Raw genomic sequence first — 13821 nt, 5'->3', positions numbered from 1 at the left:
TTCCTCTTAACCCCACCTCCCCTGCCAGCTATCTTCCAATTGTCCTGCTCCCCTTTGTAGGAAAATGTCTCAAAATAATTACTATACTCTGCCCTGGTTGGCACAGCTCAGTGGTTTGAGTGTGGGCCTGCGAACCAAAGGACCACCAGTTTGATTCCTAGTCAGGGCACATGCCTGGGTTGCAAGCCAGGTCCCCAGTAGGGGGCGCGTGAGAGGCAACCACTCACTGATGTTTCTCTCTCTCTCTCTCTCTCTCTCCTTCCCTTCTCCTCTCTCTAAAAATAAATAAATAAAATCTTTTTTGAAAATTACTATATTCTTTGTCTCCAATTTCTCTCCTAGCCTTATAAACCCACTCCAATTGGCTATTCCACAGAAAGTGGGCACCAAGACAATTAATTAAGTACGTCCTCATTGGAAAGTGCTACAGTTAACTCTCAATCCTCCTCTTACGTGATCCTCAGCAGCAATTGTCCCAGTTCCTCACTCTCTTCCCCTTACACTTTTCACTACACATTATTGTTTTTCCTTGCCCCACGGAGTAGATTTTCTCATTCTTTTTCACTAGTCCCTCCTTTTCACCCAGACCTCTTCTCACAATGGAATGCCCCAGACTTAGTCCTTAGGTCCTCTACTCTGACCTGCACTCATTCATTTGTTGGCTTTAAATATTATAATCCATACGGTAATGACTCGCTCACATATATCTTTAGCCTAAAACTTGCTCTTGAACTCCAGATTTCTAGATCCGACTATCTGTTCAGCAAACTTCATAGTTAAATCTAAACTTTTTAAAACTCTTACCCTACACCCACCCCAAAAGTACTCTACCTGAACCCTTCTCCATCTCAGCTGATGACAGGCTTCAGTTGCACGGGCCAAAACCCAACTTTAATGGCTCTCGTCATACCTGACTCCGCTCTTTCACATCCATGTCAATTCAACGAGAAGTTCCGATGGCTCTACTTTCAAAATATATCTAGAATCTACTCACTACTCACTGTCATCTCCACTGCTACCACATCAGTCTGAGCCACATGCTCTCTTACTTTATCGCTACAGCCCTCCAACTAGTCTCCCTGCTTCATCCTTGCCCCCACCCCACCCAAGTCTGTTCTCAGCACAGCACCACATTGAGTGATCCTGTTAATAGTCAGACCATGTCACTATTCTGATCAAAACCATCTGTTGTGGACTGAACATTTGTATCCCCTCAAGCCCCATAGGTGAAAACCCAAATCCTACCATGTGACTGTTTTAGGACACAGGGCCTTTAAGGAGACAATTAAGGTTAACTGAACTCACAGTGGTGGGGTCCTGATCCTTAATAAGCAGAGACACCAAAGAACTCGCTCTCTCCACCATGGGAAAACACAGCGAGGAAGTGGCCATCTGGAAGCCAGGAAGAGAACTCTCACAGGAAACCAATATGCATCTTTGAGACCAATATGCCTCCTTCTAAGATGACAGCAGGAAACCGACCCTGCCAGAACTTAATCTGGGACTTCCAGCCTCCAGAACTGTGAGAAAATAAATTTCTGTTGTGTAAGCCGGCCAGTCTGTGGTATTTTGTTATGGCAGCTGAAGCAGGCTAATACATCTTCCCTGTCACTCAACATAAAGTCCTTACAGTGATCTATGAGCCCTTTCATGATCTGCCCTACCATCTCCCCAACCACCATTACCTCTCTGACCTCATCTCCCATTACTGGTCCCTTCAGCTTTGTGACAAGATGCCAAAAGTGATCAATGCTACTTTCTGCCATTACTGACGCAAAGCCCAAGTCAACCCAAACAATGAGGTAGAAGATGACATAACACCCTGTAATGAGCCTACTCACATTTCCTCTCTTCATATCACCACCAAATTTCATATAACTCATGCAGGGCCTGGCCTTGGTCTCTAATTACCTAAAAGGATGTCATGTAGCTCCTAAGATCAAATCAATTTTAAATGCACACACACAGAAGAAAGGGAAGACTATTAATTTAAAGACTTTTTCAATTCCCATTATCAATAGAATAATCTTAATAATATATTACTGGAGGATTCTGACTGACTTGTATCAAGTTATGTAACAGCCCACAAAGGAAGTTGTATATATATATTTAAAGCAAAGTAGTAAGTTTTGCCAGCTGCCACTAAGCACACTTGACTGCCCCTATTTATCATCAACTCACTGCCTAGCTACCTTTATAAATGACAGTCAAGACAGTAAGAGATGGTTATCGTCCATCTTTCCTACTCCGCCACAGCTCTCATTATCTTGCTACTAAAAGAAGTAAAAAGTGATTCTCTTTTTTTACAGTAATTCCTATGTCTACTTCTTTATAGAAAAAATGAGTATAGTACTCTACAAAAAGCAAGAGTCCTTTATACTTCTGAGTTGGGAAAGGCCAAGGAATCAATATTGAAAAAATAGCTTTATGTTTTCAACTATCATATAAGAAAAAAGGAAAAAAGCAAACATAGGAAGCAGAAGGCTAAATGAAAATCAGAAACACAGTAATTTGTGGCCACCTTTCTTATCCATGTAGGAAAACAAAGTGTTAAAGAACATTTTAAGATGACAGCAGAAAGCCAAGGAAAACCTACAGAGAAGTCAAGTAAGGTTAAGGAGCAGAGCACGATCCTATGGTGAATATATTAGTGTAGAAATTAGGAACTCTTACGGCCAGAAAGCAAACAGAATTTCAGCTCCCAATACACTAAAACTGAGTCCTTTTATTTCCATTATTGCCTCTGTGCAAAAGTAAAATCACATGTGCTTTCAAAAAACACATAATTTTCTTCAGAAAAATGAAGAGTCACACCTTCAAGACAGTACAAGTGCACCAGACACAGCAAAGGAGGTATAGGCTAGATGTGTACAAAATTCACTCACTAAAGAAGCATAACTGGAGCTTCATGTGCCAGATACGTGCTAATCCTGAGGAAGAAACCCAACAATACTCCATACTCACAAACACTTCATTCATCAGTTTACTCAAGGAATATATATTTACTATATGCGGACCATAGTGCTGTACCTTGTTAATTCAATGATGATAAAACAACAGTCCTACCCTCAAGAATATATAGATGGCCTACAGCCAAATACAGCCCACCAGCCAATATTTGTACAGCCTAGGAGTAAAGAATAGTTGCCACATCTTTAAAAGTTTCTTTAAAAATAAAAGAAAAAAATATGCAACAGAGACTGTATATGGCCTGTAAAACCTAAAATTATTTACTATCTGGCATTTTATAGAGCCAACCCTATGGTCTACTGATAAAAATAGTGTGCTTAATGCCATGACATAGTAAGCCAGGATGCCATGAAAGCAGAAAGATGACCAACTCAGCCAATTAATGCTAACTTCCTAAAAAACATGACATCAAAGCTGAGCAAAAAAGGAATCTGGCAAATTCAGATAAGTAAAAATAGTTGAGTTTACAAAATTCTGCATTTCTCAGAATAGCAAAATTTCAAAAGAAATTTAGATAACAACAAGGACCACCAAATTTTGATTCTGCCAAATAAGGGTAGTAAGAAAAACAAACAAAATATATATATAATATATACACATACACACAAACATATCTATGTTCACACATAAACATAAATTTATAATACCACTACCTTTTCATAAAAGACATCAAAAAACAAAAGCAACCTTATAATTTAAATATTAAATCTCAGAACTTGAAAACTGAAAAAATCTAGTTTTATGGAAAAACTATTCCTGCTTTTCTCATTTTCAGAGAAAGCTAAACTACAGACAGTCCAAGAACTGTTTGGTTGGTTGATTCACTTATGTCATTAATATACCAAATAATTTCAAACCAACTATGACAGACTTATAACAATATATGGTACAAACCAAAGCAACATATGGCTTCATTTCCCATGCCTGTAGGTTTGTATTATCTATTATTATAGGAGATACCTTCTTTTCAAATGCTTCTTTTGCTGAAAAACAGAGAAAATCATTTTTAATAATATTAAGTATGACCTTGATATTTTAAAAATGTGATTTTTTCATAATTTGAAAATTATAGATCTGTGCTAATTTTACTCAACTCTACTTCTAAATATCACTTCTGAGTATACAAAAAATTAAAGTACAGGTAAACAATGAATAATAATTTGAATAATAAATACTAAAGTAGTAATCAGAGAAAATTATTAAATAAAAACTATGTGACCTAAGATTTACATTACATGGATTAACAGCATAAATCTAAAAAATAGCTATCATTAAAAATATGCTAAGCCCTGGCCCAGTTGTTGGAGCATCATCCTACACACCAAAAGGTTGAAGGTTCGAAACCTGGTCGAGGCACATACAGGAGACAACCGATCAATGTTTCTCTCTCACATCGATGTTTGTTTCCCTCTCTCTCTTTTTTTAAATGAATAAATATAATAAATAAAAATGAATGAATACACCCTTGAATGAGGATTAAAATATACATGTTTTACATATATTTATGTATATGTTATATAAATGTATATATTTATAATGTAATATATATTTATAAATTTACCATTTTAATATCACAGGTACATTATTATCAAATAAATTCCATACTTTATTTGGATTTTAGTTTTCTCAAAAGTCCTTTTCTGTTGAGAATCTTAACCAGGATTAGCATGATAGATAGATAGATAGATAGATAGATAGATGGATATAGATATATATGCATATATTTCTATGTAAATATTTACATATATTTAAATAAATATATATTTCTATTATAAATATATGTTTATATACATGTTTATTATATTTCATATGTATTTATCATGCTAATCCTGATTAATATTCTGAACAGAAAAGAATTTTTGCAGAAGAAAAACCAAAATCCAAATAAAGTATAGAATTTACTTAATAGTAATGTATCTGTGATATTAAAATGTCTAATAAAAAACAGATATTTGGTCTTCATCCTGTCTCTGGCACAGAGCTCCTAAAACCCTTGGAATTTCCTAAGTGATGAGAACTTAAAAGGTGTTTCTTATGTTAATAAAATGACTTCTGGAATGCACATAAGGATGGGGGCTGGTTTCCAGCTGCACTAAGCTGGTAATTAGAAGACTGAAACTACCAGCCTCATCCAAGACCAAGGGGTTGGAGAGAGGGAGTGAAGATTGAGTTCAATCACCTAAAGCCAGTGATTTAATCCATCACGCCTATGTAATGAAGCCTCCATAGAAACCTAAAGGGACTGGGTTCACAGAACTCCTAGGTTGATGCTGGTGAACATGTGATGGTGCTGAGAGAGGTGAGCCTGGAATCAAGGGCACAGACGCTCCGAGCCTTTTCCCCATACCTTTCCAGTGAATTGCTTCCATCTGGCTGTTCCTGAGTTAATCCTTTTATAAAAATTTAGTAATCTTACATGAACTAAGGTGGGGGAATGATGGTGGGGGTGGTACAGGGCAGAGGGGAATAAAGGGGAGGAAAAAATGAGATAACTGTAATAGTATAATCAATAAAATATATTAAAACTAAAAATAACTTGGTAATCTTGTGAGTAAACAGGTTTTCCTGAGTTCTGTGAGACACTCGAGCAAATTCATTAAACCCAAGGTGGGGGGTCAATGTAACCTCCAATTGTAGCCCATGGGTTAGAAGCACAGCTAAGAACCTGGGCTTGCCACTGGCGTTTAAAGGGAAGGGCAGTCTTGTGGAACTGAGCCCTTTACATGTGGAATCTATTTCTAGATAAATAGTGTCAGAATCGAGGTGAATTCCCAAACATCCTAGTGTATCCAAGTATTGCTTACTGGTGTGGGGAAGACTACACACACACACACACACACACACACACACAGACTCACGTGCATGTGTTGGAACAGGGTCCAGGAACCCTTTCTGGTACCAATGTTAATTTCTTAGTCTTGACAAAGGCATCGTGGTTATGTAAGATGTTAACATTAGGGGAAAATGGGTGAGCTGTACACATAATAGGAACTCTACACTACCTTTGCAACCTTTCCATAAACCTAAAATTATTCCAAAATGAAGTTTAAAAATAAACAAAAAACTATAAACAGACATCAAAGAAAACTAAGATGTAATGCTTTGAAATAAAGAAAACATTACTATATACTTTTGTGTAAAAGATTTTCTTATAAAACTACCTTTTTCCCAAGAAATTACACCATTCAAGAAATTAATAATGAACCATAATGAATATGCCTTACAATGAAATTACTTGAAAATTTTAAAAGTTCTGTATACTCTCTTGCAACTCAATAATGAAAAGACAAATAATCCAATTTAAAAATGGCAAAAGACTTGAACAGACAACTATTCAAAGCAGATAAACAAATGATGAATAACCACACAAAAAGATTCTCAATATCATTAAGCCATCAGGGAAATGCAAATCAGACCACGGAGATACCACTTCACCACCAGCAGGACATAGGCTACAATCAAAAAGACAGATAATACTAAGAGTTGGTGCTGATGTGGCCAAGCTGGAACCTTCACAAACTACTAGTGAGAATGTAAAATTGTGCAGTTGCTCTGGAAAACAGCTTAACAGTTCCTAAACATGTGAGACATACACATGTATGTTTACAGCAACATTATTCATAATAGCCAAAAACTAGAAACAACCCAAATGTTCATCAACTGATGAACGGATAAATAAAACAGCATATCCATACAATGGAATATTATTCAGCCATAAGAAGGAATGAGGTACTGATACCCACTACGACATGGATGAATCTTGAAAACATTATGCTAAGTGAAAGAAGCCATTTATAAAGACCACATATCACAGGATCACATTTATATGAAATGTCCAGAATAGGCAAACCTATAGAGATAGACAGTAGATCAGTGGTTGCCTAGGGCTGGGAGAAGTTGGAAAGAAATGGGGAGTGGCTTCTGACAGGTACAAGATCTTTTTGAAGTGATACAAATGTTCTAAAATTGATCGTAGTGATGGCTGTACAACTCTGGCTACACTAAAAACCATGTGAACATATCTCAATAAAGTTGGTGAAACGAGTTCTGCTTATTAATTTAATATTACTGCTGCTGTGGTGGTTGCTGAAGCAAAGGTATATTGAACCACCACTAAGCATTCTTCATTCTCCTTTAACATTTACAATAATCCTAGGGGTTTACAGATGAAGGCAACAGTGGGACTGGGAGAGTATAAATAACTTGCACAATTTGTACAGCTAGTAACTAGCAAATCCAAGATTGCTCTTCTACCTATCATACTGTTGTTTTTAGTTTTAGTTATGTTGGTATTTTCATTCTGAAGTTCTCACTTTAATATAGGGTGGGGCAAAGTAGGTTTACAGTTGTTCGTATGGAAAATTCCATAATTAATAAAGAATAATACAAAAATAAACTGCATACTCACAACTGTAAGCCTATTATTTGCCCATCCCTGTATTTAGTTCAAAGAAGGAATACAGAAAAAGTTAACAATATCTGAAATAGCAAACTCAAGTTTCTCCTACACAGTACATTTATCATAAAAGAAAGTCTAAGTAAAAATATTATTTATATGTCTCAATAAGAATTCCCCATACAGCCCTGGCTGGTGTGGCTCAGTGGATTGTGCACTGGCCTATGAACAGAAAGGTCACTGGTTCTATTCCCAGTCAGGGCACATGCTTGGGTTGTGGGCCAGGTTCCCTGGATTGTGAGAGGCAACAATAGATGTCTCTTAAATGTCAATGTTTCTCTCTCCTCTCTCCCTTCCCCTCTCTTTAAAAAGTAAATTCAATAAAAAAAAAATTCCCCATATGAAATTCAAACCATTCATATAACTAAACATTTCATGACAAAAGCCATCTTCAACTTATACCAATAAAGAAGTACAAATTTTACCTATGATCCCCCTGTAGAATCAGTTTGAGAGCCCTTTTTACTCTTTTACTACCCTCCATTAAAATCAAACCAACCTAGGAAAGACTGGTTGTTAACAATGCAAATTCCATTTTAGAAAACTGGAACCAGAGTATACCAGACAACTGTAACCAACTTAGGCTACTCTGAGACCCAAGTAGAAAATCTGATTTACTTCTGACAAGATCCCCATTGATCACATGAAACTTAAACATGCCATGCATGTTCTATGCATATTACAAAAATTAACTCATTTAATCTTCATAAGTTTTGAGATAAGACTACGTCTTTTACTTTATTAACATAAGAATAGTTATAATTTTATGTATATTAGAAATCTAGTTATAAATTCAAGTGAATTATAACTCTTTTTTAAAAAGTTATATGCCCCTCAAAATACAAGTACTAAGAGAATTTTTTCTTTCTATTATTCAGTATTATCTGGAATCTGATATCTATTCTTACCACGATTCTGGTTCCATTCATGTGCTTCTCCTAAGTACTTTACATCAAACTGGTACCGTCCATTTATATAAAAATAATCATCAGTACTAAGAATGATTCCACTTGGATTATCCTCTTGTAAAGTCCTGTAAGTGATAAATGGAATTATTTTCATTAATTTTTCTTTTAAATTCTCTAATTTTTATAAGGTCATAACCCAAATTTAAAATTCAATTATTATTATTTAAAAGAGTAAGGCTACCATAATATTCAAACAAATCACATTAGAAACTCTGTAGCAGAAGTCTGACTTCCAAGGCAACTGATCTAAGGCAAGTCTATTTGCTTTATATAAATCATTATTTCAGAAATGTTTTAATGTTATAAAGGTATTTACCCTTAACTGTAAAAGTTTAAAGATTAACAAATTTTAATTATCAAGAAAACTTGGTAACTTAAAATGTTTCAGAATCTCATCCCCCTAATCTGGTCACTTGCTACAGAATGATCTTCACCTACCCTAAGCACAAGGTCACTTCAAGGTAGGCAGCAACCTTGGTACAGTATTTTCAAAAGCAGATTGCTCTTTGTATATATATTGCTATAAATTTAGTGAGTGTGCCAAAACCATCCCAAAATATAATGTTAATAGACTATTAATTTAATCTGTTAAATTATACAAAGCTAAGACAGTTTTGTGGAATTTTTTTAATCTCTTCTCTTTCCCAGTTTTGGGATATATCTTCTACATAACTGAAATACATACGAAAACTAAACAAATAGAATACAACAATGCTACCATTCTTGACCATATGTAAAATATCACTGTTTATTTTCTCTTCTAAAATATGTGTAAATGTATCTAAAAGCTAAAATCTCTGAATTTAACTTTCATTAGCACCTACTAAGTGCCAAGCACTGTTGTCTGAAAGCACTGAGCATACATCAGTGAACAAAAAAAGTAAAAATTCTTACACTCATGGAACTTACATTCTAGTGAATGCTCACTTGATCCCCCCACCTTCTGAGACTCCTACATTTATCCTCGTATCTGTTAGGTTTTCCCTTCTCTGACACTTCCTCTTTCCCCTTTAAACATGTATGCATCTCAACTATCTTTAAAATTTTTCACCACACTTCTAGAACCCCTTTCCACTATTACCCACCTTCTCTCTCTTCCCTTAATTGCTCTATTATCAATGCTCCCTTTACCCTCCCCCCCCAACCTTCACAGTGAAACAAAATTGTTTTTAAGACAGCCATTTATGACCTCCTTTCCAGTAAGTCCAAAAGCCTTTTTCAGCCCTATTTTCCTTGGGCTTGCACTAGTTTAACATTGTGCACTATTTTCTCTGAAAAAACTTGGCGTATATGTCTCTACACTTACCAGTTACTACTCTCTATTCATTCAAGAAAGTATTAGCACTAGCTGATGTTGCTCAGTGGACTGAGCCCAGGCCTGCAAACTAAAGGGTCGCTGGTTCGATTCCCAATTAGGGCACATGCCTGGGTTGCAGGCCAGGTCCCCAGTAAGAGGGCACGTGAGAGGCAACCACACATTGATGTTTCTGTCCCTTTCTCCCTCCCTTACCTTCTCTCTAAAAATAAATAAAATCATAATAAATAAATAAATAAATACATACATACATACTAGTAAGTTCCTACTTTGTGAAAAGTGATTCTTTCTTGTTGTTGATTTTAGACAGAGGGGAAGGGAGGAAAGGGGTGAAGAGAGAGAGAAACATCATTTTGTTGTTCCACATATTTATGCATTCATTGGTTGATTCTTGTATGTGTCCTGATCAAGGACTGAACTGCAACCTTCGTGTATCTAACCAACTGAGCTACCAGACCAAGGTCAAAAAAAACACTTCTTTCTCTTCCCATTTTCAAACTGTAGCTGCCTCTTGCCCTAAGGGCCCTGAAATCTAAACTGTACCACAGTTCTATTACCTTTCATTCCAAAAGGTAACATCTTTCATTCCCATCTTTCACAAAATGTAGTATCATGACTGATTTCAATATCCGTAATATTGAGTTTAAATGCTTTATTATTGTTGTCATTAAATCAATGAGAAAAGCCTATAATATGTCTATAGAAGCATATACTCATAAGTGTATGAGTAGAACATGTGGAAATTTACTGGGAGATAAATCTAAACGAGGAAAGCATATCACAAATCAACTGAAAATGCGCTTATCAAGGACATTCCCAAGCATATATGCACATTCACTAAGACCAGATACAGCCATGACCAAACAAAAAAGACCCAGCTAAGAAGAGCTGAGAGCAATGAGTTAAAATGTGAAAGAAAACGAAAGAACTGGCAAATAAAATATATTAGATATTAAAATCTTCAGGAAATTAAAGGCTAAGGGGGAGATGCTTTGAAAACAATGCTCTTTAACTAGTACCAGTGAAAACACAACAAAGCTGCCTACAAACCCTGACTCCAGTTCTCTCCAACCAAGGCACCCACAACCTCCCTTCACTACAAAAGGGCCACAGATGAATATAAAATAATGGAGGGCACCACGTTTTACAAGTTCTCTGACTACCAGTGACTCATCCTGTGCTCTCTTCCTTCAAAGCACACATTTCTAAAAGCATTACTTAACATGCCACAATCCCAAATTTCCAATTACCAGTAAAATTCTTGTACCTAAGACTTTCTTCAATTCAAAATCTATTATGGCTATTTAACTCTAATCAAAGAGGAACTCATCTTTCTCCCACTCAAATTAGTTTTCTTTCACATAAAGCTATTTCTATTGATTTCACAAACTCACAATCTTGGAATCATCTTTAATTTTTTTCTTTTATTCCACCTGTTAAAATAATAATATAAGATGAAAAAAATCAATAAAAATTTCTGGTGAAAACAGTGCAATTAGCCACAAAGTCAGAAAAAAAAACAGTAGGAGAAAAACATTTTAGGGGGTTACTAAACATCTCTATTAAGCAAAAGCACATATTCATATCCTATTTTATAAATGTTCAGGCTCATGAACTATACTTTTAAAAATTCAATTAAACCTCATACCTTGCCAAAAAAGATTTTCCTGATCCTGGAAGCCCTCTGAGAAGAACGAGAATTAGTCCGACATAAGATGTCTTCTTTATGATAACCTGAGATGCTGGAGTTTCTTGTACTTGATAAGCACTTGTTCCTTCTTTGCTTCTCCATACGTTTGCTGGGAAAGGGTAAGAAATGACTGGGGAAGGAAATGTGTAACTGACGGGTCTCCAGGGTGTAGCTGTGGTGACAACAGGAGCTACAAAGCCACGGTTTCCTTGAAAGAGGTCAAAAGCAGGCATCAGTGGATTCCACATTGGTGGAGGTGGAGGAGGCATCAGTACAGGCACAGGGGTAAGTACTGGGCAGTACTTGTAATCCTTCCCCTTTGGTGGCAATTCACGATGCTTGTGGGGCTTGAAACTGAATTCTTCAGAAGGTACAAACACATCAGGGACAGAAGTAGATTTCTGATCCCCACCTGTACCTAGTAAACCAAGCCCTGGATTTTGTCCACTATGGGTTAAAGAAGCCTGAGGTTCATTGGCATCCAGATCTACAGGGGCTTGAGAGAACTGAGTTTCAACACACTCAGATTCGAAGAGCTCTTTCTCTCTTTGATCGAGATAACTACAACCCACCACAGTGTCATTTGCTACATTTGAAGAACTACTGGGAAGAGAATCTTCCAATATGTTATCCTTTATATAATTTTTGGGCTCATTTGAAACTGACCATGAACTTAAGGGGTTTGAACTTAAAACAGAATTCTCTAAATTTTCACTGTTTGAATCCCTATGTTCTGTAGAAAGAATGGGAGTCATACCACTTGAATCTGAATTTATAAATGCACTCAGGTCACTAAAACTATTAACATCTCGCAAAGGCAAAAATGAGTATACTTTGTCATCAGGAGAAGAGTTCAAGTTCTCAAAAGCATTCTGTATTAAAGAATCCAAGTCTTCAGTTAGGCTCAGGTCCAAGTGTGAATTCACTTTTGAATCTTCACTCTCTTCTTCAGGACACTTTTCCATTATTTCACATCCTGCTGCACTTACTTGGTTCTCAGAAGCAATGATGCTTTTTGAAGATGATCCTTTTATCTTGGTATCATTGGCAGATAATTCTAATAAACTATCCATGACAATGTCAACTGTACAACAATAAGAATAATAGCAATAAAATATATATCTATATGTATTGAAAATAGTAAAATATAATTTAATTAAAATATACATATAATTATACGGAATTCTGTATTGAATAGAATTTAGAGAAATTCATAAATATTCAAACTTTAAAATTAATACTTTACTAATATATTAGTCTGTATTAGTGAAATGTCTGAAAGATAGAGACATGCAATGTTGTTACTTACAAATAGTATCAAATTAGGTTAATAAAAACTGCCATCAAGTAGACAGTCTCTGATGAATTTATTGAGTAAATGTAAAAAATCTGTAATTATATACCCTAAGGTTATTTCTAAAGATCCTAAAACCAGTTGATTTAGATGAATACTTACGTACTACATGTCCTTTAAATAATAAGTATTTATATTTCTCTTCTAGTAAATCTGATTTGATGATGTGGTCCATGCTATGAATTTCACTTAGTAAAATACAATATGTAAGAGCATGTACCTGCGTATCAGATACACTTTGTACAAAGATGGGTAAGACACTGTTTTACTACTATACATAAAGATATTGTGCAGATTAATAAATAAAAACTGCCAGTGATAAAGATGGTCACAGAAATATAAAGTACACTTGTAGGGAGTAGTCAATAATATTATAATAACAGTATATGGTGCCAGATGAGTACAGATTTATCAGGGTAACCACTTCATAATGTATGTAAATGTCTAATCACTACATTGTATACCTGAAACTAATATAATATTGTATGTCAACTGTAACTAAAAATTTACTTTTAAAAATAAAAAAACTGTTTTAAGGATTTTCTGCAGGGTAATGGAGGCAATTAAAGATAATTACATTAGTAGACAATTACATTACAGATTAAATAATGCATACTTTTAATATACAAATGCCATAGCAGCCTTATAGGAAAGTAAGGAAAGATTTCACATAGGGTGATATGGAAACCAGGACTTGAGGAGTAAAAGGAAACTTGTCACACACGGAAGGGAAAGGCAAAGCCAGTCCTGAAAACACAAAGCATGTTTAAGGCATTAAAAGAAGCTGGGGACACACAATAGTAGAATGGATGAGAGAAGGAGATAAAACTGGAAAAGGGAAATCAGGGGAAACCTGAAGGTGTCCTGTATGTCACGGTAAGAAATACCTATTTTTTTTCTAAGGGCACTTGAAGGGAAACTACCTGTCATAGCATTTGGGCTGAAAGTATTATATGTACCACCTCACTGAATCCTCAAAAAATACTATGAGGTATAGAATTCCCAATAAATAGATAAAGAAAATCAAGTTCAAGAAGTACATTAACTTGGCCCAAGTCACACAGATAG

At 35.6% G+C, this 13821-nt stretch overlaps 1 protein-coding gene across 8 annotated transcripts in view; it reads right to left on the bottom strand.

The window, feature by feature from the left end:
- The window catches only part of N4BP2 (NEDD4 binding protein 2), a 98326-nt gene that overhangs the window by 50632 nt on the left and 33873 nt on the right, over window positions 1–13821 (bottom strand). For all 8 annotated transcript variants that reach the window (XM_036019928.1, XM_036019957.1, XM_036019942.1 and 5 more), the window contains 3 exons: window positions 11358–12483; window positions 8335–8459; window positions 3865–3953 (listed from right to left, as the gene is read on the bottom strand). In XM_036019928.1, coding sequence (XP_035875821.1) covers window positions 3865–3953; window positions 8335–8459; window positions 11358–12483 — 1340 coding nt within the window. The remainder of the gene's footprint in view (window positions 1–3864; window positions 3954–8334; window positions 8460–11357; window positions 12484–13821) is intronic.

The sequence above is a fragment of the Phyllostomus discolor genome, chromosome 1 (genome assembly GCF_004126475.2).
Source record: "Phyllostomus discolor isolate MPI-MPIP mPhyDis1 chromosome 1, mPhyDis1.pri.v3, whole genome shotgun sequence".
Classification (NCBI taxonomy): Eukaryota; Metazoa; Chordata; class Mammalia; order Chiroptera; family Phyllostomidae; genus Phyllostomus; species Phyllostomus discolor.
Note: the sequence above shows the minus strand (reverse complement) of the source record. Positions and strands in the feature narration are given on the sequence as shown.